Source organism: Coenobita brevimanus, chromosome 78 (genome assembly GCF_032717465.1).
Source record: "Coenobita brevimanus isolate Jiangsu-jjx chromosome 78, ASM3271746v2, whole genome shotgun sequence".
Taxonomy (NCBI): Eukaryota; Metazoa; Arthropoda; class Malacostraca; order Decapoda; family Coenobitidae; genus Coenobita; species Coenobita brevimanus.
The window spans coordinates 40,840,920-40,865,048 of NC_137031.1; the positions used below are offsets into that span (position 1 = coordinate 40,840,920).

Below are 24,129 nucleotides of genomic sequence, written 5' to 3' on the forward strand. Positions count from 1 at the left end.
TCAAGCAAGAGAAGGGAGGACGATAGGGTCGACTGAAAGAAGGAAGGAAGGAAGGATAAAGGATGGAAAGAAAACAGGATGAAGGAAGGATAAAGGATGGAATGAAAACAAGATGATGGAAGGATGAAGGACAGACGGAAATCGAAGGGAAGGAAGGATGAAAATGGAAAGAGAGGAAGAAAGAAAAGTGAAAGGAATGTAAGACGAATGTGAATTAAAGACAGAATTTAACAATGAAGGTGGAAGAAAAATGGGAGGAAAACACAGAAGAATGGAGAAAGATCCAAGGAAAACTGAAGGTAAACAGCCAAGGAGAGAAGAAGTAGGTCAGGGAGGAGAAGGCTGGAGGGAGGAGTGATGTAAGGGTCGATGGAAGGAAGAAGGAAAGATGAAGGAAGGAAGGAAAAAAGAAAGAGGAGGGAAGGTGGGGATGAGGCGGCTGAAGGACAGGGTACAGAAGAAGGAAAGGAAGGAAAATGGAAGGAGAGAAGTACGTATAAGGAAGGAAAGGGAGAATGAGGCGACTGAGAGTTGGGGTACAATGGAAAGAAGGAAGGAAGAAGAGGAGAAAGAAGTGAAGAAGAGGACAAGGAAGGAAGAGAAGAGCGGGGATGAGAGGAATATGAGAGACGGGAGGGGTTGGGGGATATAGGTAGCTACGAAGGGAGGGGTCATAAAGGAAGAACAGGAGGAGGGGTGAGGAAGAGAAGGAGGGGTGAAGGGTGAAGACTATAGAATGGGGTGAGAGGAAGGTGGTTAGAGATGGTGAGGAAAGTGAGAAAGAGAGGGTACATGGGTGGTGACTGATGGAGAGAGAGAGAGAGAGAGAGAGAGAGAGAGAGAGAGAGAGAGAGAGAGAGAGAGAGAGGAAGTGATGTAAGAAACGGAAAATTGAGGACTGGGTGAGAGGTGGGTTGGTGAAAGGAAAGTGATGAGAGGTGAAGAGGAAGAAGAGGAGGGTGGGGGCGAGGAGCGAGGAGGTAAGGGGTGAGCAGGGATGAGGTTACATTACCGGAGGACCTATGAGTAAGAAAATATGGGTGAAAGGCGGCATAAGAACAGGTCTTCCAGAATAACAGGTTCGCTTTTCTTTCTCTAACTCATCTTCACTCCCACTCAAGGAAAAGATGTAATGGAGAGAAGTATAGTTAAAGTACATAACCCCTTCCGTATCCTCACGTCCTTTGTATTTTGTTCCTGCTACCGCCAAACTATTATATTTAGCCTAGATTTATTATTATTATTATTATTTTTTTTTTTGCTGCAGTGAAGGGAGCAATAAAGAGTGAACTAAAGGTACCAAATAGTGAAGAAGTGTAAAACCGCTAAACGTGTAAAGTTAGGCAGACTCCTTCAATCGGGTGACGTCTTTATATGTTTTATTCTTGCTATCGCCAACCAATTTCATTAAACACAGACTTTTCGAAATGCAGAGATTATTGCCTAAGCACGGAGGAAGGGGAGAGAGGGCCTGTCTTTCCATAACTTAAAATCGTCTGGGGGTTGCAGTATTTTAACAAGTTCATTCAGCTTCGGGGGAGACACACGTATTAATGACAATCAGGAGGAATGTAAAATGGGTGTAGTTATGAGGTACAGTATCAGTATGTAATAAATTCAAATAAATATCCTTCGCAGTATGATGGCCTATAATTTAACCCGTTCAGCCCAATGACGTATTATGCAGTTTATTCTTGCTAGCTCCTGACCAATGTATTCATCACAGGAACTGCAGAACACATATATATACAGCCACCTTTACCACCTTCTCCCTTAAACAAATTAATATCCCTTTCATTAACAGTTTCACCATGTCTCCCTTAAAATAAAATCATCTGGTTGTAGCAAGAATAAAATGTAAAAATATCGCCCGATTCAAGGAGTTACTTTTATGCCCTACCAAGAATTAAATAACAGGGCACCACCATCTTCATTTCTAAAAAGTCAGAAACGCCACGATTACGAAAAGAAACACGGAAACGGAAAAGGAAAATTTAGCTATCATAAGCCTGGAGCTACAAAGGCCAAAGAGGAAGTCAGCATAAAGAAAGAATAAAAGGCACACACGAAGGGGGCAAAAAGAAAGAATAAAGGGGAGATAGGAAGTGAGAAAAAGGTAAGCCAGAGAAAAAGGAGGGGGGGGGGTAAAACAAAAGAGTGTGTGCGTGCGTCCTGAGAGTCCAGATGAATGGAATGCGAGGCGGTTGACGCAAGACGGAATAAAATAGTGCCCCGTGACGAAACAAGAGGGGAGGGAGGAAGAGGAGGGAAAGCGAGGGAAGAAGGAAAGGGAAGGAAATGGGGGAAGGGCAGAGTGAGGGGAAAATCGTAGGAGGGCAGGGAGAGGTGGCAAGACGGAGTGTGAAGAAAGGAGGCTGGAGGGAAAGGGAGGAAAGAGAGGGAAGAGGTGAAATGGAGGAAACGAAGACACGATAGAAATAGAGGGGGCAGGGACAGGAGGGGGAAAAAAAGGAACAGGGACAGTAAGCAAAAGGAATGGAAGTTGGGCAGGAGGAAAGGAAGGTAGGAGGGAAAGAAGGGCAGGATGGAGGGAAAACTGGATAAGGAGAGTGGAAGAAAATGGAGAGAAAAGGTAAACTAGGAAAGGACAGAAGTGGAACATAGAGAGGAAGAGAGAGGAACTGTGTTAAAGATGGAAAGAAGTGGGAGAGGGAGCAAGCTGGGACCAGATGAGAGAGTGATAGTAATGCCGGTAACTGAAATAGCAGAGGAAAAAGAAGTGAGAGGGAGAGGGAAAAAATGAAAGAGAGCGAACGAAGAGGAATAGAAAGGGCAGAAGGGAGAGAAAGGAGGGGAGAGGAAAATAAACAGGGGAGGGAGAGGGTACGACGCGGAACTGAGAAAGGAGAGGAGGGAGAGAAAAGGGGGGAGAGGAAAATAAACAGGAGAGGGAGAGGGAACGACGAGGAAGGGAAAAGAGAGGAGGGAAAGAAAGGAGGGGAGAGTAAAATAAACAAGAGAGGGAGAGGGAACGACGAAGAAGAGACAGGAGAGGAGGGAGAGAAAGGAGAGGGAAAGAAACGAAACGGAACAGGAGTGGGACTGGGTGAACAATCAGAGAGACAATGGAAAAGGTAGAAATTACTGTATACGAGTATGTAAATGTAAAGTCATAAAAAATAAATAATTGATTTCAAGTGACTATTTATCACTTATATCACTTCATAATTACATTTATATCAAGCTATGCAAACAAAATAGCAACACCCAAATTTTATCAGTCGGAATACAAATGACAATAAAAGTGATTAACAAGGTTGGGACTACTGCCTAAACAAAAGCCGTACAGTAAATAATAAAACTAAAATAATAAAACTAACGAGGCAGCTAACAACATGCTGGCTTAGGCCATATAACAGAACACGTTACGTACCGGTACACTCTTTCATTTTAAAGCTGAAATAATGAAAATGGATTCTGTACGCAAAGACAGCTAAAGAAGAATCGTACATAACAGACAGCTAAAGGAGAATCGAACGTAAAAAAAAAAAAATCAGCTAAATGAGAATCGTACGTAATAAAGACAGCTAAATGAGAATCGTACGTAAAGACAGCTAAATGAGAATCGTACGTAATAAAGACAGTTAGAGGGGAATAGTACGTAATAAAGAAAGATCAGAAAAAACAAGGAGAATCTTAAATACAGACCGCTAAAGGAGAATCGTATTTAATAAAGACAGCTAAAGGAAAATGGTACGTAATAAAGAGAGCTAAAGAAGAGTTAACCCGTCTCTCTTATTTGGTGATGTAATTCGGGAGGGATAGGGTCGGTAGGATGGGAGGAAAGGGACGGTAATTTGACCCTGATGACACAACCACACACAGCTACGGAGGAGGAGGAGGAGGAGGAGGAGAGAGAGAGAGAGAGAGAGAGAGAGAGAGAGAGAGAGAGAGAGAGAGAGACTCTGAGTCATGGGTATTGCATGCATATATTTATAGCTGCGGTACGTAAGCATAATGTAAGTGGACAAACCAAACCACTTCACTACGATGACGTACTTTCCAATGTAAGCAGCATATGCACTCAACGGCTTACTTTCGCCTGGACCTCTAGCTGCGAATGGCGTTAACGAAATTCTTATCTAACTAGCCGTACTCCACTTTGAAGTCTCTCTCAACCTGAATAAAAGCATCTGAAGGTCGCAAAAATAAATAAGTAAATAAATAAATAAATAGTAAGAAATTGTAGTGACGTAGTTAACATGCCTCACGGACTAAACAACCCTTAACTACACCGGGCAGGCGCCATGTTATCTCACTGATAGCATATCGGACGCTGCGTCAACCAGCAGGTATCATCACATTATAGAAAATATGATAGATAAGATTCTCACACAGACTCATTACACTTCATTAGTTAGTTAACCATTTCAGTCCGACGAGGTAATATTATATCTATTCAACATCTATTCTAGCTACCACTAAACTATTTTATTCAGCCTGGGAGAGACGTTTCGAAATGGATGGGTTGGGTAATGCATTCCTCAACCCCTTCATCACGACAGGTATTTTCTAAACTTAATAGAAGTCTGACGGTAGAAAATATGAAATGCAAAATACGACCCCGGGAATGAAAAAATTAACACACACACATCCCCTAAACTCCCTCACATACATCTATGCACTTCCTTGTAATGTGGTACAATGGGATACTATGATGATGATGATGATGATGATGATGATGATGATTCTTAACATCCGCCTTCATATCGTTCTAACATAACTCAAATACCGTATTAGTATCGTTTTGGCGATTTCTTTACCCTTTAGTACCGGTACTACTTATACAGAATACTGAACAAATGCTCACTCGGTGGTCAAAACAAAATAAGAAAAGCCGTTACTCCACTACTTGAATGTGTGTGAAAATCTAAAAGCTTATTCTCAACGCAGCCATAACGCTGAGAATAAACTCATTTCGTCGTCTCTCCTTTACCGCCAGTCTCAGCTGCCAGTCTTTTCAGATGGAATGTGGCCAGCCGTCAGGAAACATTTTTTTTTTCGAAAGGAAGAATTTTGCAGAAGTTTAAACGAAAGCACAGGCACTAAAACAAACATATTAACCAGCAACGATAACCTTTACATGAAGCCGTTTTACCAATAAAGTGAACTTCATTTAACGATACAAACAATTCATTAACCCCATCAAAGTCACGGGACACTCCATCGGTAAACTTGTCTGACAATAGAAAAAAAAAATTGCAGCTAGCCTAAATAATCTGATAGCGACAAAAATAAATAAATAAATAAATGAAAATCATCCACCAGCAATAATACAATCGTCTGGCAGAAACAACAGCTAAATATGTACGAGTAAATGACGTCAACATCCTGGAGGGGCTAAGTCAATGGTCGACCAAGGCTGGATGATATATTTGCTAAAGGGGGTGAAAGCACAAAGACTGAGGAAATTCGTGACGGTATTTTTAGGTTATGAGATAGCGACGAGAAAGGATTTTTCTTTATGGTTATTCATTATTCATTACTGAGAGAGAGAGAGAGAGAGAGAGAGAGAGAGAGAGAGAGAGAGAGAGAGACCTGCAAGTCTGGGAAGTGTAAGCGTGAAGACCGGAAACGAACCGTAAGGCGAGCGTGAGCATCGATAAAAAAGCGCGACAAAAAGAAAACAGAAAAAAATGAGAGAAACACGAACAAAGGATACACAAAATGGGAGAGAGAGAGAGAGAGAGAGAGAATGATGATGATGATGATGATGATAATAATAATAATAATAATAATAATAATAATAATAATAATAATATGGTCTTTCGTTTCTCAAAAGGACCAGTTTTTCCACTGGGAATTCACTAGCGCTCGACTCACATATATACATTATTTTTACAACTGCAAGAACTGTGACCTCTCTCATTTACTATACAAACTTCATAAAGTGTAAAACCAATGGACTTCAACTTATCCACTCAGGGTAGGGTAAGGATGAGGCCCAGGGGGAAACTTGACTAAACCTGGATCTCTTTACCTGGGGCCAGGTGTGCAGCGATAGACTCAGGTAGGGGGAAGCCACTCATATCCTGCCCCCTTCATCCCTCTCCCCCTCCTCCCTTTCCTAACGCCTCCCAATCGTGCTTTCGCTCTCCCTCCTTCCATCATTATCCTCCCCTACCCAGCCGCATCGTCTCTAACACAATCCTCCTGCTAAGTCCATTCCCCCACCCCTCTCTCTCTCTCTCTCTCTCTCTCTCTCTCTCTCTCTCTCAGCCTACTCTGCAGTCTCAAATCCAATCAGGAAAGGTCAACAACAAAAATCACTCAAACTGGAGAAAGTCACGTTGGTCTAACTTATAATCACGTAACTATTGCAACAAATGAAGTCGTCGTTAAGCAGATACAGGAAATGTTAGGCATCAAAACCTTCGTGACTAGCCTATTTCGATTAACACTGGTTTGTACCTTACACAAATATTTTGCACGAAACAAATTAATCACGGGAGTAATCCAAAATCTGAAGGTTAGTACATACGAGAAAAAAAAAATCAAGCACACGTCTAGAATCACATTCAATTATCAAAGCTTTGTACCGTAGCCTACTGTACAAACAAACAAACAAAAAATATATATATATGGTATTCTACGAACCTAATAATCACGTGACTCATCACGATGATTAGTAAATACTAGAAAAAAATAACCTCAACGGGACCATGACAGAAATAATGTACTACTAATGACGCTACTAATCTACTAACACGGCGTGAAAATAATAAAGTACGTTAGGCCTACTAGCAGTATGTGGAAATTTTAAGGATCAGCTGGCCGGGCAATCAACCATCCCAACCCCGGTACTGTCCCCACGATATCAGGAAAATTACACTTATTTCATCATTTTATCTCCTCAGAAGTATTTAATGAAAGCAGTGGAAGAGTCTGTGTGCAAAGGTGAATAAGAAAGGTGCCGGGAGCATGCAGGGAAATAGGGAGATGAGTTTTGTGGTCAATGCGACAAGCCAACCGCATTCTCCTCTGACGTGGCACTTGGAGAGACGGGAGGGAGAGAGCGAGGGGAGGAACATGCGAGACGGAAGGAGGGAGGGATAAGAGAGGGAGCAAGGAAGGGAGGCAGAGCGGGAAGGAGGGAGGGGCGAAAGCTGAGAGAGGAAGGGAAGTTGGGAGGGAGAGAGAAAAGCATGAGGAAGGACGCAGACAAAGAGCAGGAATGTTGAGGAAATTACGTGCATTCTTCCTGTGATGATAAAAGAAATTTGCCTTTATATTTAAGGTTGAAGTTTTATTCCTCTAATCTAATTGTGAAAATTTATCATGAAAAGGTGAAAGGAGGGTAAGGGGTGAGGACTGAGGAAATTAAATGGTTTTAAAGGAAAGTGACTAATCGAAAGGAGGGGGAAAATAGTAACAAAGCAGGACGAGAAAAAGAAACGAAAGAGTAAGATGTTATAAGACAATACGACATAAGGCAGAAAATATAATGTAATTAGGATAAGCATGAAAAGGAAGTGAAAGAGTAAGATTTTTGCACGAAAAGTTGGTATAGGTAAATATGAGAATGTAGGAAATAGTAAAAAAGAGAGATAATGAACTGACCTGGCAGAAAATGTTAAGAATGGACATGGAGGGAAGAGGGAGAAATAAAGTAGGAAGAGAAAACGCAAAATTGAAAGGAGGGGAAAATTAACGGGACGGGAAAAGGCGTGGCAAATGAGAGAGAGAGAGAGAGAGAGAGAGAGAGAGAGAGAGAGAGAGACGAAGGGAAAACACAATCGCAGGGAGAGGCTGAAAAAGGCTAGTAAATTGAGTATATACGGTACTTCAATTTTACGTGAGCATCGGTGCGTAACGAATTGGCAAATAATAAAACGAAAAAAAAATTGGCTTACTTCGCCACGGTATAATGGAAAATGAAAACGAAATATTTACCAGTGTAATATCTTTAAATTAACCAAAATAAGTTTCGTTACACAATCAACGAGTCTCCCTCTGACTGACAACAACAGTCTGGAAAATACGGTACGTGACTGAAGAAGTTGAAATAGTACCGTAATCTAATAATTTTATAAAACCAAATGGAAATGGAAAAACTACAGATAGAATGAAAACTTAACAATTAAATCAGTGATCTACTAATTTTAATTAAAAAAATACCAATAAAATGAAAACCAAAATATTCATAAGCTCAAAAATTTGTGCGTAATGGGTAACAGCAAATTCCAAGGCAGGATGTTTGAAGAACGAGGAGGAAAAAGCTTGGATATTTGGCGACACAAAAACGGAGACGTGAGGAAAGGTAGAAGATTTTACGTGATGAATGAGAGAGTGGGTGTGAGGAGAGGGAGAGTGAGGGGGAACACTGGGAGTGAGGGAAATGATAGTAAGGATACGAGAAGTGAGTTAGTGAAAATGAGTGCATGGTGGGTAAATGAAAGAGTTAGAGAATGAGGAATGAGAATAACTACAAGAGAGAGAGAGAGAGAGAGAGAGAGAGAGAGAACTTTAGACTGCTTTGCTAGACATTATGAAACACCCAACTGATACCAGTACAGTATTTGCTTGGGTGACATATGGTACCGGTATGTTAAAAAAGCAGGCAGGCTAAGTGAAGCTTACCCTGTTACCATACTGATATCTTACTCATCCTATACATTAAAATTCATTTGAATGGTCCAATTAGGTAATTCAAAGAAGGCTAAGAAGTAACCCTGTTGCCAAAATACCACTGCAAGAATGATAGTACAACTGCGAAAATTACTAAAGAAAAATAGATAAATAAAAAGAAAAATATACAGACTATGGTTTGTTAATGAAAATCAGAAAAACAATTTAGCCTACTGGTATCATACAAAAGAAAACGGAAGGTGTATGGTACGAACATGGTAACAAAATCAGTACCGGTACATATAATTTCATCCAATACCTTTTGCACATACACCTATATTATTAAATACTGACAATTACCAGTCACCTCACAAAATAAAGCTTTGTGAACATCGACTAACATCTAATGGATTCGTCAGTCATTCAACCAGTAATTATCTATCCATCTACCAGCTGTCAATGCCACAGCCTATCCCATTTTCTATGTGGAGTGACCTTGACAGACAGTCGTGCAACTTCATCCCGACTCAACAACAGTCACTCATTCATAATGAAATTTAGCGAGAGGGAAAATAAAAGAAAGAAAATATAGTGAAGGGAAAAACACAGGCAAAAAAAAAAAAAAAAATGGTGAGAGGAAAAACACGACAGAAAATTTTGTGAGAGGGAAAACAGAAAAAAATCAATGAGGAAAAGTTGAGGGGAAAAAAAATACTGGAAAGGGCAAACACAAGGAAGAAACTTTAATGAGAAGGAAAACACAGGACAGAAAATTTAGTGAAAGTGAAAACACAGGACAATATTCAGCGAGGGAAAACAAAGAACAATATTCAGTGGGTGGAGAAAACCGAGGCTATAACAGAAAACTTGGTGAGGAAAAACAAAAGACAGAAAATATGGTGAGAGGGACAAAATAAAATTGAGTGAGATGGAAAACACAAGAGAGAAAATATGGTGAGAGGGACACAATAATAAAAAAAAAAAATCATGCTGAAGAAAACAGTCCGTCGATGGCAAGAATAAATTATAAACTTCATCCTGGAGCTAAAAATTAAAAGGACCCATGTTAGTCTATGTAATGCTTGTTAGCCTAATGTGTTACAGATATAAACTAAGCACAAAAAAAGATAATCTCAGTGAAGTGGTTGTGTTCAAAGCTATGTTACGTTAAGCCATGCTTGTTACTGTTTATCTGCGGCTGTTGAGACGCCGAGGAAGAGCAATCACTCACTGTTATCAAAGCTTCATCAATCACAGAAGGACGGCTGTTTTCACTGGAGAGAGAGAGAGAGAGAGAGAGAGAGAGAGAGAGAGAGGGGGGGGGGGGAGGGGCTAAAACAAACAACCTCATTCTTTTTGTCTTGCTTTTCAATCGTCTGTTTTAAGTCGGGCAGCAAAGCCTATATGTAGGTTTTCTTATCCTAAGCCTACTCTCACACACTTAACCATTTTATTAACACGACCATTTAAATCATATTCCTGTTCTTACTACTTCCAGACGATATCAAACTGGATGCGACACCCTTCATAAACCCCTTAAGTATTATACACTACTCTTTTCACATTAAATTGGACTAAAATTGCCATCTCTCCATCCTGAATGTAGAACTGTAGCAGATCAGCAAATCAGAATATGATGCTAGTCACGAAGAGGTGCTATGGAAAGTATCTGTGTCCACAGCATTATCTACCGGTACCGGGTACTTCTGCCATTCAGTTAGGGAAAAGGATGAGAATCTGGCCCAACTTAAAGTGAAAGGAGTATAGGATGCTCTCGTAGGGGTATCAAATACAGTAACTATGACGTCCTTAAAGGGATTAGTTTTCATCTCTCACACATTCCCAATCATATCTTCGCATATCGGTACGGTACTTATCTGATCTAACGTTAGCATATAATATAAGGTAATAAATGCTCAAATATCCACATCATCAAGGGCATAATTAACACCGAATTCCCTGTAATTCACAACCTGGAAATTAATCTAGGTATATAATATGGCAACTCAACCATAAAAAACAATTAATTTCAACACAAGTGACTTCACATTCCTAATCCTAAGTAACTTTCCTTTTCACGTCTATTCGTAACTTCTTGTAAAGTCTAAGCTATTCCTACCTTCAATAATTTTTTTTTCTCTCTCTCCCCTAATACAGATTGTGTATTTTCCCTTTCATAATATTATTAATCTCAAGTTATGTTCAGTTCCTCAATCTTATCTTAATTCTACCGCTGATTTAAACGACTTTTACATTTCTTAAGCTTAACATCTCTTCACTTTTAAAGTAGTTTAATTCTTTTCGCGTTTCTGATAAGCAATAAGACAGAAAGCTTGGAGAGAGAGAGAGAGAGAGAGATGGGGGGGGGGAGCGGGGTGGATGCGGGCCAGACCGGGTGAGGAAGTTGCAGGAAGGCAGGGATGGGGAAGGCAGTGAGGTATGGATGCAGGTAAACGGCGACAAAGAGAGACAGGGCGAGGAAAATGCAGGGCGGCAGGGAGGGACGGAAGGAGGCAAAGAGGTAGAAAGATGAGAAGAATATGCAGGGAGGCGGCGGCGCAAGCAGAGGCACTCAAGATGTGACTGACAGCTGCCGCCGCCACTACAAGTACACACTCAAGAGGCAGATGAAAGGCTCTCATCCCACCACAACCCCGGGGATGCTGGGGAGGTGAGGAATGCCGCTGCAGAGAGGAAATACGGTTGAGGAAGTGGTGAATACTGCAGGGAAGGTTGTGACCAAGCCATTCAAGCTGATAGCTGCACTGTGGAGACCCACATTTAATTTCAGTTAACTCAGGAGTGGCCGGACGATAATATTCAGTTTCTGAGACCTCTCTGTGTTAAGGAATTAACACTTGCATGTAACGACAGTGCTGTATGGACCAAAATGTGTACAACAGCGGTGGGTAGTGGGAATGAAATAATACAAAAAGAAGGGTAATGGTTCTATGGTAATTGGAAGTAGGCTATCTGGGCACACGGGGAGGAGTTTTGGGAAAGGGGAGGGGAGGGCAGGACAAGGCATGACATGTGAGAAGGCTGGGGAATGGCAGGACAGTGGAGGGAACGGCAAGACATGGCAAGGTAGGGGAATGGCAGGGCAGAACAGGGCAGAGGTGGGAAAAGACGTGAAAGTTGGACAGAACAAGACATGAGAATGTGAAGCTTGGAACTGGGCAAAACAAAAGGGAAATGGAAGGGCATGCTAGAATTAGAGGGCAAGGCAGGACGGCATGATACGAAAGGAAAGAAAAGAAGGCTGGACAAGGCAGGGCCGCGCAGGGAAGGCGTGGGAGCGGGCACTAGACTAACCACCAAGGCTTTCCCATGCCCGTATTGATTCCACCAGATTGGCCGGTTAAGTCGACCAGGCACACCACCAAACATACACACACACACACACACACACACAATTTACACCACTCATTGTCTCATTTCACCAAACATAATCTATTTCACCACAATTTATGCCCAACATACCTTCACACACACACATCCTAGGCTACACAAGCAGTTACCACACCTATCCATACAACCATACCCCATCCACACCAGCATATACAGCCATACAAGCCATACCACCACATTTAATCACATCAATAAGTAAGTCTCGGGCTCATATGACTCACTCTGATGAATAAAATTGTCTGACATTACCTAAAACAGAATATTACAGTTGTTCCAACCATAAGATTACAATCTTATTAATGATACTAGCATTAACACTATTATTAATGACACTAGTATTAACACTACAGCTCTTATGACTCAATCTCAGCTGAATAAAACCGTCTGCCGTTAGCTGGAACAGAATACCAGAGCTGCCCCAAGAAAGAATTAATTGCACCATAACACATCCAATTACCACCAGTTAACTATGCCACAATAAATCCAGTCACATCATGAACTACACGTAACTACAATAACTTACACAACATCCAAACACACGCACCGGCACATCAAGGACCAATGATTCTTAAACTTCACCCTTACATCACCTGCAGGCTTTTTCTTTTTTAATTCTTTGTCTCTCTTTGCCTTTCTTTTTTTTTTTCTTGTTTTGGGGGGGCCAGAATTGGGGGGGGGGGGAACATTTCTGCATCGTCTCCCTTCACTTCCTTTCACGTGGTCAATCCCTTCGGTACGACGACGAAAACGAAAATGTCACCGCAGAAAGGAAGTCAGCCTACACACAAGACAAACTTCACAAGCCTAGTCAACCAGGCTGTCCTTAAAACTCAGCACCGGTAAATTAACTTATCCTAAATTCTTGGCTGTTCTTAAATTGCCCAGCGCCCTCGATTCCATGGCGGACCAAATTCACACACACACACACACACACACACACACACTGTACCCTGCCCTCGTTTCTGTAATCGTGGTAACTATTTTCGTCACTCCCCTGTAATTTTCCCACAATGCAGGGAGAAAGACTGTCAAAATGTGGGGCTTGTATATACAGTACACCTTCGCCCCCCTACCCTGGATTTAACCCCCATCAGACCGAGTACGTACTTTATATCCTACTGCGGGTAACTACTAACGAAGCTACTACCGGTAAATAGTTCTGGAGCCTCGTCGGACTGAAGCGGTTTGAAATATGAAATGGTTAACACTGCACGCACCGATCTAGCCTACAGTAATCAGCATCTTAATCCTCTCCTCCTCGCGTCTTCTCTCGTAGCCCTTTTTTTTTTTTTTTCACTTAATACCGGACTATCTTATTCTTGTGTGTGTGTGTGTGTGTGTGTGTGTGTGTGTGTGTGTGTGTGTGTGTGTGTGTGTGTGTGTGTGTGTGTGTGTGTGTGTGTGTGTGTGAGAGAGAGAGAGAGAGGAGCGCCATCCCAGTGAGGCCTAACTTGTAAACAGAACTGCATAAAAGGGTAAACAGCATTAAACTAGTATATTACAGGAGGATATAGGCTACCAATGTTGTAGGGCGTAACATACCGTAAGCTACGCTATCTATTATGAGAATGAAAAGCAGAACATGACTCACAAACACATGACAAAGATCAACGACAAAGAAAAGACAAAGCTTCTCTCTCTCTCTCTTGAGCTGTGGTGGCCATGTTGATTATTGTTTAGCTATTGCCCTTTTTATTTGAGTGTGTGTGTGTGTGTGTGTGTGTGTGTGTGTGTGTGTGTGTGTGTGTGTGTGTGTGTGTGTGTTTAGGTTCACAGTAATGTACGGTAATTACTCGAATGGATGAACTTGACTATACCTACCTAGCCTCCGTACATTGTAAACAAACGCAATTTCAATACTGGTATGTGGCTGCAATTATAACTATAAGGTACGGTACAGGCAGGCTAAGTCATCACATCGTATATAAATGAAAGTCCACTTATATTTACCGCTACCTTACAGTATTTTTCCTATATCAGTGTAACGCCTAACGAGGCATACAGACTCATGCTTGCCTACACTACGACAGCCCATACAGTTCAGAAAGAGATCTGCCGGTTTCTGGAGCTTTGCCTACCTGACGCAACGTGGACACCAACGCCGGAAGTAGCGATGGGGAGGGGGAGAGACAGGCGGGGAGGGAGAGGGGATACGTGGGGAGGGAAGACAGGGAGAGGCGGAGGAATGGCGAATAAGTGAGAGTGTTTAGGACGGGTAATGGGGAGGAGGTGAGGAGGGACAACGTGGGAGAGAGATGGGGAAGAATGGAGACAGGGAGGGAAAAGTGAAGGGGTGGCGGACTGTCAGGATGATTACGGTAATGAACATGCTAGAACACAGGATTTCAACATTTGTGTTTTTATAGTCAAACCTCTGACCTCATAAAAACATTAAAAAGTCTATAAAAAAAAAAAAGTCTAAAGGTATTTGCTCAAGGAATAACTGCACCAAATCTTAAATGAACTGGTGAAGAAATGCAGGAATGACACCGAACTGATGGGCTTGGAAGAAAAGAAGGAACTGAGGGTATAAAAGGGGGATGGCAGGGAAACGGGACGAACAGCAAGTATACTGAGCAAAGAACAATGAATAAGAAGACAGTGAGAGGGAAAGTCAGAGTAAGAAGAAAATGGGAGCAGGAAAACTGGTGATAAAGAGGAAAACTGAGGTGGGAAAACGAGGGGTAGTGCAATGAAGATGGAGGAAAGTTGATAAATGGTAACAGCGCAAAGACATGAAATATAACAGGAGGAAATAAATGAAGATCACCGACATGGGAGACGGAAGCATATAGTTACGGGGGAAGGAGATGGATGAGACAATGAAGATGGAGGAGGAGGAGGAGGAGGAAGAGGAGGAGAAGGAGAAGGAGGAAGCAAAAACCGAATAGAGACTGAGGAAACACGATGACCTGGGAAGACTTAGAACAATGAGAGGCAGGACAGGGGGAAGGATGAATAGAGGAAGAAAGGGAAATTATAAAATGATGACAGAGGGAAAAATCAATAAAAAAGGAGAATGAGAATACCTGACAGAGAGGAAAATAAAAAGGAAGGAGCAAATATAAATGGGAAGAATTATAGCTACAGGGAAACGGAGGAAAATTAAGGAAAAAATCCAAAAAGGAGGGAAAAAGGAGCTGTCAGGAAGGAAAGGGGTTACGAAGGAAGAAATAAGGGACGAATGAGAGAGAGAGAGAGAGAGAGAGAGAGAGAGAGAGAGAAAGAATAAACAACAAACACCAAATAAATCAAGAGTACATAAAAGCACCGAAAGCAAAAACAAAACACAGAACTAAGAATGGAAAACAAACCAAAGAAAATAATCCACTACAAAACGAACAAAAGACAGTAAACAAGAGTACGTAAAAAAAAAAAGCACAAAAACAAGGACATAAAACTGGATTAGAGAGCTACCAGTATCTAAAGACAGCACACAGTACAAAACAATAAACAAAAGAAAGAATCACCGCGCACAGAAGGAAGTGATATCAAGTTTCCTAACAGAATTACTCTAATAAATGGGGTGAAGGGGGAAGTGAGTGTGAACAAGGAGAAGGTGGAGGTGGGGGAGGGAAGGAAATGGAGAAGATATGGGAGGTTAACGGACGTACCGGCACAGTAAATGGACAGAGGAGGAGGGGAGAGAAAATGAGGGAAAGAGAAGGGGAAGAAAATGGAGAAGAGGAAGAGGATGGAGGTGAGGAAGAGGATGAAGGAGGAAGAAGGGGAGGGCGGAAGAGGAGGAGGAGGAGGAAGAGAGGGAGGACGAAAAGAGGGAAGGAAGAAGAGGGCATACAAGCATATAACTACCGTACAAAAGAATGAAAGTTGATAAAGAAAAGAGGAAGGAGGACGAGGAAGCGGGGAAAACATATGAAATAAAGGGGGGAAAGAACAGGCGAAGAATGAGAAGATGAGAGACGAACCGAAAAGAGGGAAAAAGGAATGATAAAGAATGAGATGGTGATGTACTGAAGATACGAAAGAAGAGACGGAGGGGGGGAGGGAGAAAAGTGTAGAAAGAGGAACGAGAGCAGCAAAAAGGAGCAAGAGGAGGAGGAGGACGAGGCGGCTGCGGTTGGCGTGGGTCGAGGTGTACCCCTGGGCGACGGAAGGAGAAGGGAGGGGGGGAATGGCCTGGGGAGGGAGCGGGAAAGGACAAGGGGGAAGGCGAAGGTGGGGAAGGGAAAGGACAAGGGGAAAGGCGAAGGTGGGGAAGGGAAAGGACAAGGGGAAAGGCGAAGGTGGGAAAGGACAAGGGGGAGGGTGGAGTTGGGCGAAGGCAAGGGGGGAAAACAGAAATGTGGAAGGACAATGGGAAATACCAAGACCAAGAGAGAAGACGGTGATGAGAGATGGGGGAAGGTACCGCAGGGGGGGCAGAAAGACAATGGGAGGGGCAGAACATGCAGTGAGGGGAAAAGATGGGTGAAAGGGAATAAGTGGGGGAGGGAAGAAAAGAAATACCGGTAAGTGAGAGGAAGAAGACAAGGGGAAAGGTAGGGGATATAGGAAGGATAAAGTTAAGGGGGAGGGGAAAGACTACTGATGGGAGACTGTAGAGGAAGGGCAAGGATGCGGTTAATTCAGGCTGCAGAGGGAGGGGTAGGCGAGGTATGGAGGAAGGGGAAGGGGGTTCCAGACTGCAGAGGGAGGGAGGAGGATGGAGGTAACTGGAAGGGGAAGGAGGAGTAGATGGTGGGGTGAGAAACAGAGGGAGGTGGAACGTGAGAGGGGGTGGTGGTGGGGAGACTACAGGATGGTAAAAGAAACTCGCAGGAGGAAGAGGAGGAGGAGTACAAAAGAGTACAACGGAAATCAAACCGCAACAGACCTAATGGTCTTTTCGAGGCTGCTTGTTACAGAGAAGACTATCACTTTGATATCTATTTCTACAAGCTGAAGGTAAGGATAGTAAAGCGAGGAGGAGGAGGAGGAAGGGAGAGAGAAAAACAGACAAGGTACCGGTACGGTACAAAATGTAATAAATAAAGTGAAAGGAGGGGAATGGAGGAACAGGAGGCAGAAGGAGGATGAAGATAATGTCGTAGCAAGCAATTTAGTCTATGTGGTGCGATGTGGGAGGGGAGGAAGCCAGGAAGAGGAGGAAGCCAGGAAGAGGAGTAATGAGAAAGAGCGGAGAAGACAAGAGCGTGAAGAAAGGAAGAAAACGGTAATGAAACGTGACGGAAAAAGGGGGGGGGGGAAGTACCGGGTAAGTGAAAGAAAGAAAGGCAGAGAAGGGGAGACAAGAGCGTGATGGAGAGAAGGAGTTATAGAATCTGAGGGAGGTAGAGGTGAGGGGAGGGAAAGAAGTGACAGACGATGTTAGTATGAGAGAGGTAAGAGGAGGGAATGTGATGGAAATAAAGGTGGTGGGGTAATATAAGTGAAGAAGGAAGATGAGGAAGACAGGAAAATCGTATAATGTAAGGTTTGTGGAGAAGGAGTAGAGGGAGGAGAAGGAGAGGGGGAAAGGCAGGGAAATGAAGACATGGGATGTAAAGAAAGGCATAGGCTAGGAAGGAATGGAGGAAGAGAAAGGGATGGGGAAGGGGGGGAGACTGAATGTAAAGATGGGGAAAGAGAGAGAGGAAGACAGGCTGAGGGAAGGAAATGGAGGTAGCGAGGAGGGGGGGGGGGGCATAAAGCAGAGAAGGGGAAAGGAATGACTGAAAACAAAGAATGTGAAGGAAGGGGAAGATGGGAAAGAAGGAGGAGAAAAAAGATAAGAGGAGGAAGGATGGAAAGGGAGGAGGGGAAGAGATGAGAATAAAAAGAAGAGGAAGAAGGGGGGGGGTGAAAACATGCAAGGTAAGAATGAAGGCACAAAAGAAGAAAAGAACGAGAAGAAAAATGAAGATGTAATAGTAAGTGAAGAAGGAGGAGCGGCATGAGACAGGAATTCCGGGGAGTGAGAGAAGAGAAACGTGGGGTGAGGGAACTGTAGGAAAAAGGAATCGGAGCATGAAGGAGACTGAGCTGAAGAATGGGAGCGACGGTGAGGACAAGGCTGAGGGTGTGTGGGGGCAGGTGTGTGAAGGAGGAAGGGCAGGTGTGACTGAGGTGACGATATGTGTAAGAATCTCTCTCTCTCTCTCTCTCACACACACACACACACACGCACATACACAGACACAGACAGACAACAGACACACACACACACACACACACACACACACACACACACACACACACACACACACACACACGCACATACACAGACACAGACAGACAACAGACACACACACACACACACACACACACACACACACACACACACACACACACACACACATTCCAGTTATATCTAGAATAACAGGAAAGGAAATATAAGAGATCTCAAGTAAAAGCTCCGCGTAATATTAGGAGGGGTGTGCACTACCGAGGAAACGAAACTGAGTAGGGTGGGGAGGTGATAATGGGTGCAGAGTGAGGATGTGAGGTGCGGTATGGTGTGAGGACGTGGGGTGGGAGTGAGGTATGACGTAAGGTGAGGTATGGTGTAAGGAAGTGAGGTGGAGTGAGGCACGGTATGAGGAGGTAAGGTGTGAGGTGAATGCTGTGTGAAGAGGAGGGATGAGGTGTAGTGTGAGGACGTGAGATGGGGTTAGGAGGTGGGTTGAGGAGATGTAAAGTGGTGTGGGGTAATGCAAAAGGTGAGCTGAGGTTAAGAGTTGTCGGGTGTAATATGGTGTGGTTGGGGTGAGTAGGAGAGGTGAGGAGCTGGGGGCTGGTGGACCGCCGGGTAAATTACTTAGGCCAGGTGCTGCAGACAGGGACGCAAGTCACAACATGGCCACCGGGTAGTCTCCTTCCTGTAGCGCGCTGTCGATATCATTACTACAGGTATCGAAATCTACAAACTCCAATCACAGCATATTTTCTTCTAAGCTATTTTAAACTACGATATATACTCTCCCTGTGACGAGCTGCAGCCAATTCGAGTTTGTAAACATGTCTGTTTGTATATTTAGATCACGTTTTTCCTCAGTTCTATCAGCCTACACTCAAAGGCCGCAAGTCAACTTTAACATGAGGGCTCGTCCACCCCACCCCCCCGTGTGTGTGTGTGTGTGTGTGTGTGTGTGTGTGTGTGTGTGTGTACCGGTACATAGCTACTGGATAGTTATCATCTAGCCTAAATAATTAAATTTACGGTTCTTGGTTTTCACCTTACTGTTCTGTTCATAGCAGTGAATCATACAACAGCTGACAAACATGGCTTAACTCTGCTCAGAAACACATACTGGGTTGTGTACACCTCAGGAACACTTGGGCCTGTGAGACCCAGGCATAAAAAGTGATGCATTTGCACACGTTTCGTTTAATGAACTCCTGAATACTTTACTAATTATAAGGTCTTATCAACTACAAAATTATGCAAATAAGTTTTGATTCGCTTAACTATATACCGGTATATACTTATATAAAAAAAATGAAAAAAGTGAAAAAATACAAAGTTTTTTGGCAGTAGCCATACAAGAAAACAAAGAACACTGAGCCTAGCACTTATGTCCTTTATGAGAAAAGAGTGGATCCCACACAGCATAGAAACAACCTGCAAACGAGAACCAATATGATGTAGGCTACCTCCTCAAGTGCACGTGGGTCTCACAGACCCATATGCAACTTCTCAGTGATATAAAGCAAAAACTGGGAGCCAAAAGTAACCCCCCTACATCTTACATGAGCACAAAAAGTAAGAAGCTGTTCAGAAGGATAGGGTTCCCAGGTATCTAGAAGTTACTGAACGGACACGATCGACCGAGTCTGTCAGACCTACGAGGAGGAAAGTGTTCCTGAGCAAGGTTAACAGAACTAAAGACCTTAAGCCAGACATACATTAATATGAAACGTAAATCATGAAAGCATTTCTTTATTACTACCATAACAGTAAAAACCAACTGAAAGGTTTAAATATACACTATATGAAAACGCAATCCATTTCAGTGAGCTCCTGCTTCTCTGTGCTGTGTACAAAAAGTAAGGCGGTCTACTTGTCAAGACATAACAACCATACTGGATCCACATCCACTTATAAATTACAATCAATTACCTGTCGTAACTAGGATATGCTTTTAAGGAAAGTCATGGAATGGAGGGCGTAGAAACGTCATATCCCGCTCACCCCCTAAAAAAAAAAATGAAAAAAAAAAAAAAAAAAAATTAAAAAGCTTTTTGTCTGATCATGAATCTCAGCCTTGTACTAACGTGAACGACAGGTTGCCTCTACACATGTCCCACATGTCCTGGCAAGGGTAAACGAGAGGATGCAAACCTGAAAAAGCTGCAGTATCACTCTATGGCCAAGTGTAAGAAATGTAGGCTACACATCTGTCAGAACAGAACACTAGCAAACTGTTCTGTGAACGACATCTCACTCTAGGACGTGTGATGGCAAACGTGAGCGAGATTATCCTAGTGCTGCGCCCGCCACTCTCGCCATGCTCTCACGGGAATGTCGACCTTCTGCGCGTGGTGGAGGGTGGGTTACCGCCAAACAGACCTCCAAAGACGTGTCTTATTCAGTCCCCTTCCCTTTATGCAACTCCAAACATAACTTCACAATGCCATAATCATATTCCCCATTTCCTCCACCAGTAAAGCATACTACACACTTTTCCCCTTGCTGATAAATCACTACGGTAATACTGTAATGCAATCCAATCATTCCACAAATACAACTTCCGTGACATTTTTGCCATTAACCGTCAGCCTTAAAATGAACAGACTAATAATGCATTTCAACCTATTAGCCAGGAGGATTCAGATATAAAAATGTGACAGTAAGCGCATCCGCATTCAAAAAGGAAGCTTCATCTGATGTTACGTGGTTCCTCCCACTCGTCCACCTTAAAACATATTTCTAATTTGTATGTAAAGAGTATTCATATCTAACTGACTGTGACGGTTAACTCATCAGAACTCATAAGGAAGCTTCATCTGCTGTCATGTGGTTCCTCTCACGAGACCGGTTGCGCGAGGGAAGAGGGTATGAGAGGGCCGAGGGGGGGGAAGCGCTGAAAGGAGGCGACATCGCTGCCAGACACACCCTCCCTTCAATACGGACGGTTCCTATCCACACCAATATCTCGTCTGCGCAACAGTTTGGAACTCACAAAATAAACAATCTACATTACTTTCCTGTTTAGAATGAGTATTACAGATAAATATATCCGGATAGGGCTGAGGGGAAGTTCACGGGAAGTGCCACTAAGAATGCCAGCCAGATCACTTTCCCACCACGACAAGATATTTAAAAATATCATTGAATTCTTAACCCTTAACTTGCAAAGCCTAACCTCAATCAAACATAAAGCAACTACACATAATATCAATGCAGGTACAGCCAAGTAATGCAAGAATAATTAGGTTCAAAATAGAGTATACGACAACTGCCCCCGAGCACCGGCACCACTGACTCACCACCAGAGTTACTAAAGGAAGTACATTTTTGCTTCTTCCTCTGAGATCCACTATGCCACTCAATGGTTCTAACCACATGATTTTCCCACAAAATGAAGTTGTCTTATTCAACACCAATTCTTTCTATAAAAATACTCATTCACAATTATAAAAATATCAAGGTAAGCGCTTTGTTGCATGAAGAGCCATGAGTTGTTTGCAACTCTTTATCTCACCAGCTGGCCCATCTCATCTGCACAAGCAACTTCCACAGCAATCATCTTTAACGACAATCTAAGTCCAGATAAAGCATTTCCGAAGTTGAACAAAAATAGCCACCTCCACTGAAACCAACGAATAAATCTATAAATATGGCACAGTAACATTATACCAATACATTTAGTGATCATGCAGATCGTCGGGGAGAATTCTCTTTATAGGTCTGTCTGTCTATTATTACTCAAGTTATAAGGTTATACACATTTACAAATGTAAAACTTAACAATATTTAGCCTAACATCATGAAACATGGAAATACCGGAAGTCAGCTTGATTTAAAGTACATACAGGCTTTCAATTTAAATGGCTAATCAGTGTGAACCGAGAAAATATACAAACAAAAACAGGCATGGTTAACTTTTGAATTAATAGCCTACTATTACTTCTTAACTGATAGAGAACCGGCTGGAATCAGTGATCGATTTACAGAGTAATTAATGTCCAGCATCACCAAGGCAACGTAGCCATGACGACGGCGATTTAAGTTAAACAAAATCAGCATCACCATTATCATCATTATTCTGACCTACTCTTACTCCCTTATTTATGAACTGAATATGATGTGCTAGAACGAATTATAGGGAAAAATACAAATGCCTATTGTATCACGCAAAAATTAACTTCACCTCAATACACTCATATTCAATGCTTCAAAACTGCCATCCAGAAATTACCATATATTCAACTTACGATTATAGGAAAAAAGTCTGTATTATAACCGACTACTAACTTTGTATTAACAGACTAGTAACCTCTATTACAATGACTTGTGGGGCAGTGACCTAACGAACGCACACTGGCAACTTCTCACATAAACACGTACCATTTTTTAGGCTTCTCTCGCCGTCATTAGTCGCGCTTTCCTCCCCCCACCTCCCTCCCACCCCACACTATTTCGTAGCTGATGCCGCTAACATGGTGAAACCCCAATGCATCATACCTGCTATTTTTAAGACTGCTCTGTCGGCCGGGTCCAACTGCAAGATACTGAGCGGCTTGTCCTTAGCCCATTCGTCCAGGGACTGCCGGTCGAACTCCATCTCTGCCTCTCCTTCCTCCCACCTGGTCGCGTCTGAATTAATCCTAGCCACCTTTAGAGGGGCGCTTGTCCACGCACCACTGTCACCACCATCACCAATGCCCGATTTCGGCTCAAACTCAGCTGCCACGGGTACAAATCAACACCAGAAGCACCGAATCGATACCACACTGCACACAGTCCGCTACCATGGCTCACCACAACAAATCTTTACCACAGTATGTCACGGGGTCACTAAAATCACCACTGAATCTAGAGATGCAGCAGGGTAGCGGTGTGGGTCAGGTAGGGCAGCGGGGTACACATGCTGTGCCCACAGAGGCGGAGCGACGCACATCCACTCCCTCTAACCCTCCCAGCGACACTGACGTTCACGTTCAACTTCGCTCAGTCCGTCTCAACTCTCACGCATTTGCGCTCTGTCACATCTCCCGTGCGCACACACCACTTTTCTCACTTGTTAAATAATACATCCCCCTACCTGAAGTCCTCAACTTTACGCTAACTTATCGTACAGGATGATGAATCATGCGATATGGTTATGACCTACATGGAACCTGTGCTTCCATTCCATTACCCGTTCGTTTAATTATGAGCAGGTGTTGCCACAAGTAAAAAAAAAAAAAAAATGATGCTACGGACATCTGTGTTCTAGTTAATATAAACACGCCTTTTATATTGATAAACTGATGGAAGTTTATCTGAGCTTCGAAGATTTCCTAACGCCTCAGCTATGTATACTGAGCATCACACATTAATAATAACTCTTATAAGTTACTGATGTTGTGTAAAAGATAAGGAAACCATAACATACAAGACATTATGGTGTTATATGCAAAATTAGTCACCTGGGTAAGAATTACTGTCTCGAGACGATCGTGACCCAAGATTCTTATACACATGGTGAACCCATGAATCCATCGAGGCATCTCACCGTGATGACGTCTTTAGCATCTTATCCTTCCTACCTGCAGACTATTTTAGTTGGCTTCGGGCATATTTTCGAACTGGATGGATTAGATGATAATTAAACCCTTTACGCCGAGGTCTCCCCTCAGCTGAATAAAATTGCCTCGAAAAAGCAAGATTAAAAGTCAAACGTGGTGAAAGATACTCATGGAGATCTGGTGATCCGTGAGGTTATACTGATGACTTATTTGTTATGAAGGATTAAGGTGAGTTTGTCGTCGTTTGAGGAACTAGAACTTAGGGTCAATTAGATTGCTTGAGTTGTATTTTGTGTCAGTGCAAAATAATGATATGGTCAGTGACATCGTAGTCGAGCAAAAGGTCTCTCACTCTGGCTCAAGGGCAGTTCCTGTGGGATGAATATAGAGCAGGTTCTCTAAGGACAGTCTGGCTGAAAAATTTTGACGCTTGGTGGCCATGTGTTTGTATAA

The 24,129-nt window shown here is 42.8% G+C and overlaps 1 protein-coding gene across 1 annotated transcript in view; it reads right to left on the bottom strand.

The window, feature by feature from the left end:
- LOC145408811 (spectrin beta chain, non-erythrocytic 1-like) overlaps positions 1–23,065 on the bottom strand; it is a 471,375-nt gene extending 448,310 nt beyond the window's left edge. The window contains exon 1 of the mRNA XM_080279457.1: positions 22,631–23,065. Coding sequence (XP_080135583.1) covers positions 22,631–22,730 — 100 coding nt within the window. The 5' untranslated portion in view covers positions 22,731–23,065. The remainder of the gene's footprint in view (positions 1–22,630) is intronic.
- Between the last annotated feature and the right edge of the window lie 1,064 nt (positions 23,066–24,129).